This window comes from Oncorhynchus masou, chromosome 32, assembly GCF_036934945.1.
Source record: "Oncorhynchus masou masou isolate Uvic2021 chromosome 32, UVic_Omas_1.1, whole genome shotgun sequence".
In the NCBI taxonomy this organism is placed as follows: Eukaryota; Metazoa; Chordata; class Actinopteri; order Salmoniformes; family Salmonidae; genus Oncorhynchus; species Oncorhynchus masou.
Genome location: NC_088243.1, coordinates 36,176,633 through 36,182,673, shown reverse-complemented (window position 1 = coordinate 36,182,673; position 6,041 = coordinate 36,176,633). Strand labels below are relative to the sequence as shown.

Below are 6,041 nucleotides of genomic sequence, written 5' to 3'. Positions count from 1 at the left end.
TTTGCCTCAAAATGTCAATATCTGAAGCTTCTACTTAGGAGGGTTCCTATTCTAACTAAAGGGCCGAAATGGGAGCATTGTGGGAATGTAAAACAATACACAAATATACCCTCTCTTCCCGCGAGCGGGGTATTAATGGGGGTTAGCGGGCACTAGCTGGGTTGGCACTGTTGGTTGGTGTGAGAGCAGGCCGTTGCAAGCAGGATTCAACAATTGCCTGGCAAGATGTGCCATGGGGCATTGTCCCTCCCGTTGGTTGCAGATCAATCCTCACATCCTGTGAACCCTGTGTGCAACAGCAGCACAGTAGAACACAGAACAGTCACTCTGTGTGGCGGACTGACTGACTGAGGAATATATGTGCTTTTGCAAAGGAAACCAACTTCTCCATGGGGTAACCATACCAAGCATGTGATTTTGGCGAGTGGGAAACATGTTTTGCATTAAGAGGCAAAGATCGTACCCATACCATTGATATGTAAGTGCTTGTTAATCTTTGCATTGAAATTATGTATTGAATTCTGTAAAAACAACATGTAGGGGAGAGTAGGTGTAAAGGGGTAAGCTGATCAACACTCTAGGAAACAATTTGACTCGATATTTAGGAAGAAGTTACAATTTCATGGAGTCTGTGATGAAAAAAAACACATGGAAAGAGTGGTAATGAAGCTAGGTTCAGAAAACTGATTTTCCCCAAATCAAATGAATGTATTGTTTCAGAGGTTTCATGATACTTGTATCTATACCAAAGAAGATCATTTTAAGATGATTCTATACATCAGTTGGGGTCTCTATAACCTTCAATATGAGGTCCTAAACCTAGCATGAAAGTGCGTCATTGTAGCCTTGTGGGCTAATATAGTCAAAATGTTTGCCTTGGGTAAGTAGAACCAATGGCAAGTTGAACAAATTGAATTGTTGTCTTCCCAGGCGTAATGCAAGGTATTATTGATGGGATATGAGCTAACAACAGGGCCTATGTTAAAAGTGTTATATAGACATGGTTTTAAAAAGTTAGTGATAACGTTTCATTCAGGACAGAAATTTGAAGGCGGCTTAAATTACCCTGCCCGCGGCTCAATTTACCCCATGCCTGGGGGAAGAGACCACTTTTTTTGGAAAAGCAATGTTTACATGTAATGTTTACAATGACCTCTGATTATTGACAGGGATACACAACATCCTGAAATATATGTATATATCTTTGTTAGAAAGAATACCATTATTTCCCTTGACGAGGAATGCTAAATGTTAAAATGGCTCAACTTACCCCCACTCTCCCCTACTGCTCTTACTGTCTGAATCATGATGCTGATTTGTAATGCGGTTGTCTCACCAACATAAAAGTTAAAGAGAGGAAAACAAGGAATGCATTTCTGAAATGACAACAACTAAGTGAAATTCTTAGGTGAAATTCTTCACTGCGTTTCGACTACAAAAGTCTTCTTCAATGCTGCCTGAACAAGACTTTTGTAGTCAAAACATGTTGCAGTTGTGTGTCCTGATGTAAACTATAGATCGATCTGTTCCTACTATATGTATGATTAGTTCACTAAACTTTTCTGCATCCTACTGGCCCCTTACTTGTTTTCTTTCAATGGATTATCTTCCATTGAGGTGGCTTCCTTCCACCGCGCTTGTCTCGATTATTAAGTCCATTCATTGCATGATAATCATAAACATTGCATGTTTTAAACTAGAGCTACAATCAAAGTGTTAAAAGAAAATAGATGGGATATCCCTTCTGGTCTCTTTCTCTCCAGTGTGAGGACATGTGGCAGTAGAGACCAGTGAGCCTTGAGGAGAGACTATGGGGGACTGGAACCTGCTGGGCAGCATCTTGGAGGAAGTACATGTCCACTCCACCATCGTAGGAAAGATCTGGCTCACCATCCTCTTTATCTTCCGCATGCTGGTGCTGGGAGTGGCGGCCGAGGACGTGTGGGACGATGAGCAGAGCGAGTTCATCTGCAACACGGACCAGCCGGGCTGCAAGACCGTCTGTTACGACCAGGCCTTCCCCATCTCCCTCATCCGCTTCTGGGTCCTGCAGGTCATCTTCGTGTCTTCGCCCTCCCTCGTCTACATGGGCCACGCGCTCTACCGCCTGCGCGCCCTGGAGAAGGAGAGGCACCGGAGGAGGGTCCAGCTGAAGGCAGAGCTGGGGGAGACGGAGGCGCTGGTGGAGGAGCACAAGCGCATTGAGAAGGAGTTGAAGAGGCTGGAGGAACAGAGGAAGGTGAAGAAGGCTCCACTGAGAGGGTCCCTGCTGCGGACGTACGTCATCCATATCCTAACACGCTCCGTGGTGGAGGTGGGCTTCATCATGGGCCAGTATATCCTGTATGGAATTGGACTGGAACCTCTTTATAAATGCGAGAGGATGCCTTGCCCCAACAGCGTGGACTGTTACGTGTCCAGGCCCACGGAGAAAACAGTGTTCATGGTGTTCATGATCGTCATTGCCGGGGTGTCTCTCTTCCTGAACCTCCTGGAGATATCCCACCTGGGCATCAAGAAAATCAAACAGACTCTGAAGGGAGACAAGTACCCAGCAGACAACGACAGTTTGATTTATAAGCCGAAGAAGAAAGCGATGATACAGCAACTGTGTGTGATGAGGAAACTGTCTTCTCACAATGGGCCGCTGACTCAGACCATCTTCAAAGTCATTCCTGAGGAGGATCTGAACCCAATGGACCCACCTCCCCACTACATACCTAACCACGAGGTGCCCAGGCACAACAGCGTGGCTCCAGGCCAGCACCTGGCCAACTGCACTGGCCTTCAGCCCCATCAGCACTACCAGCAGCAGCAGCTCCAGCAACGTCAGCCCAGCCAAGGGATGATCCAGACCCTGCACCTCCAGGGAGCCCCAGAGAACCACACCACCACCATGGTTGACCAGCACCCTCCAGCCTACGGAGGAGTTTTCTTGAATGGAGATAGTGGGCCCAGGAACCTGCAGGGTCAGCCGAACCATAAGGACCCCAATTTACACCCTCAAGGCCACTACCAGCCCAGCCACATGGAAGTAGTACCTGTGCCTATTGCAACACACAGACCCAGCATCATGACAACACACAGACCAAGCTTGGCTCCAAGGGACATAGACCTGGAGGAAGATAGGAGGAAATCAATGGGCAGTGACTTCCTCTTGCCTAACCCAGGAAGGAAGCAAAGCTTCATGACACGTATGCCCTCTGAGAGCATGTCCACCATCAGTGACTGCAGCAGCAACTCTCTACGGACATCTGACTCTGAACTGGGCGACATGGGGGACATGCCCATGATGCCACCCCCTGGAAGGAGAATGTCAATGGCAAGTAGAGCCAAGAGACAGGCAGCCTCTGACCTAGTGGTTTAGAGAGCCATAAACACTCTGTAATGTGAGCTTATTACAACAGGGCATGATAACAACAGAGCATGAGAGCATGACTCAAAGCATAAGACAGGAAGGTAGTGGGACAGAAAGAGAGAGAGAGAGAGAGAGAGAGAGAGAGAGAGATGTCTAGATTTGACTGTTAAAGCTGCAAAAGATTTGTAATGTTGTAAATGTAATGTTGAAATCTTCCAGGAAGTAAGTCATGATGACAAGCAAGTGTCAATGTGTTATCTAGCCTCTCTCAATCCTAAATGTTCTCTCTCTTTCAGAGTGTATTCTTGGACATCTCCTCTATCATGAAAAAGTGAAGAGGGAAGAGAGCAAAAATAGGACCCAGGAGTTGCCTACGAGTGAAGCAACACACAGAAGATATCAATAACACTGCACTCATCATTGATTGAGCCAAAAACAGCCACCATCCCATGCCAGGCCATGCGTGGGCGTATGTAGTGCCATGTGTGGGCATGAGCCATACGCAGTGCTGTTCCCCAATGTGTTTTCAATTCAAAGCACCTAAAAATGCTCAGTATCTCCAAATGAGTTACTTTTAATGTGGTTGATCGTGGCAGAAAAGGAAAAGGATTGTGCACATCAACAGAAATGTGTGAAGTGTGAGAACTTCAAATGATTGTGATAAAAGAATGTTGGTGAGCATGCAAAAGCATGGAAAATGTAACGATGTCCCTTGAAAAACTTTTACATGCTTATATAGAGCATTCACTTTTATAAAAGTATTATTTTGCTTGAACTTTTTTTAACCCTAACAAAGACAACGCTGGGCCAATTGTGCGCTGCCCTATGGGGCTCCCAATCATGGCAGGTTGTGAAACAGCCTGGAATCAAACCAGGGTCTGTAGTGATGACTCTAGTACTGAAATGCAGTGCCTTAGACCGCTGCGCCCCCGTTTTATTCTCAAATTGATTAAATACATTATTTTCCTTATCAATCTACACACAATACCCCATAATGACAAAGCGAAAAAAGGTTTTTAGAAATCTTTGCAAATGGATAAAATAAACAACAACATAAGTATTCAGACCTTTTGCTATGAGACTCGAAATTGAGCTCAGGTGTATCCTGTTTCCATTGATCATCCGTTCAGATGTTTCTACAACTAGATTGACGTCCACCTGTGGTACATTCAATTGATTGGACATGATTTGGAAAGGCACACACCTGTCTATATAAGTTCCACAGTTGACAGTGCATGTCAGAGCAATGAGGTCGAAGGAATTGTCCGTAGAGCTCCGAGACAGGATTGTGTTGAGGCACAGATCTGGGGAAGGGTACCAAAAATGTATGCAGCATTGAAAGTTCCCAAGAACACAGTGGTCTCCATCATTCTCAAATGGAAGAAGTTGGAACCACCAAGACTCTTCTTAGAGCTGGCCTCCCGGCCAAACTGAGTAATCGGGGTAGAAGGGCCTTGGTCAGGGAGGTGGCCAAGAACCCGATGGTCACTCTGACAGAGCTCCAGAGTTTGGAGATGGGACAACCTTCCAGAAGGACAAACATCTCTGCAGCACTCCACCAATCAGGCCTTTGTGGTAGTGGCCAGACGGAAGCCAGTCCTCAGTAAAAGGCACATGTCAGCCCGCTTGGAGTTTTCCAAAAGGCACCTAAAGGACTTCCAGACCATGAAAAACAAGATTCTCTGATCTGATGAAACCAAGATTGAACTCTTTGGCCTGAATGCCAATAGTTACGTCTGGAGGAAACCTGGCACCATCCCTATGGTAAAGCATGGGGGTGACAGCATCATGCTGTGGGGATGTTTTTCAGCAGCAGGGACTGGGAGACTAGTCAGGATTGAGGAATAGATGAAGGGAGCAAAGTACAGAGAGATCCTTGATGAAAACCTGCTCCAGAGCGCTCAGGACCTCATACTGGGGGCGAAGGTTCACCTTTCAACAGGACAACGACCCTAAGCACACAGCCAAGACAACGCAGGAGTGGCTTCGGGACAGGTCTCTTCATGTCCTTGAGTGGCCCAACTAGAGCCCAGGCTTGAACCCGATCTAACATCTCTGGAGGGACATGAAAATAGCTGTGCAGCGATGCTCCCCATCCAACCTGACAGAGCTTGAGATGATCTACAGAGAAGAATTGGAGAAACTCCCCAAATACAGGTGTGCCAAGCTCGTAGTGTCATATCCAAGAACCCTTGAGGCTGTAATCGCTGCCAAAGGTTCTTCAACAAAGTACAGAGTAAAGGGCCTGAACACTTATGTAAATGTGATATTTCCTTCTTTTTTTATATACAAATTTGCAAACATTTCTAAAAAACTGTTTTTGCTTTGTCATTACGAATTATTGTCTGAAAAATTATTTTTTTTTTGAATACCGCTGTAACGTAACAAAATGTGGAAAAAGTCAAGACGTCTGAACACTTCCCGAAAACACTATATTAAAAGCAATTTTCCCACGTTAGTGAAGACTGCATTCATGATAAATGCTTGATATGTCAGCTCAATCAAAAATTACGTGTTAATGGCGCTATAAAGAGGATCTTTCACAGCCCACATTGAATCCAGGCCTCAAACATTCATCAAGAGACTGTTATGCTAAGGAATGTGTCTTTAGTTGTTTGATATACAATCTTAATTTATGACATTAAATGCTTATTTACTAAAACTGAAAATCACTTTTTGTCAT

The 6,041-nt window shown here is 45.2% G+C and overlaps 1 protein-coding gene across 1 annotated transcript; it reads left to right on the top strand.

The window, feature by feature from the left end:
- Positions 1–1,810: 1,810 nt before the first annotated feature.
- On the top strand, positions 1,811–3,693 carry LOC135526981 (gap junction alpha-5 protein-like). Its single transcript, XM_064955654.1, has 2 exons — positions 1,811–3,322; positions 3,655–3,693. Exons 1-2 carry the CDS (start codon positions 1,811–1,813, stop codon positions 3,691–3,693), a joined length of 1,551 nt encoding a protein of 516 aa, XP_064811726.1.
- The last annotated feature ends 2,348 nt before the right edge of the window (positions 3,694–6,041 follow it).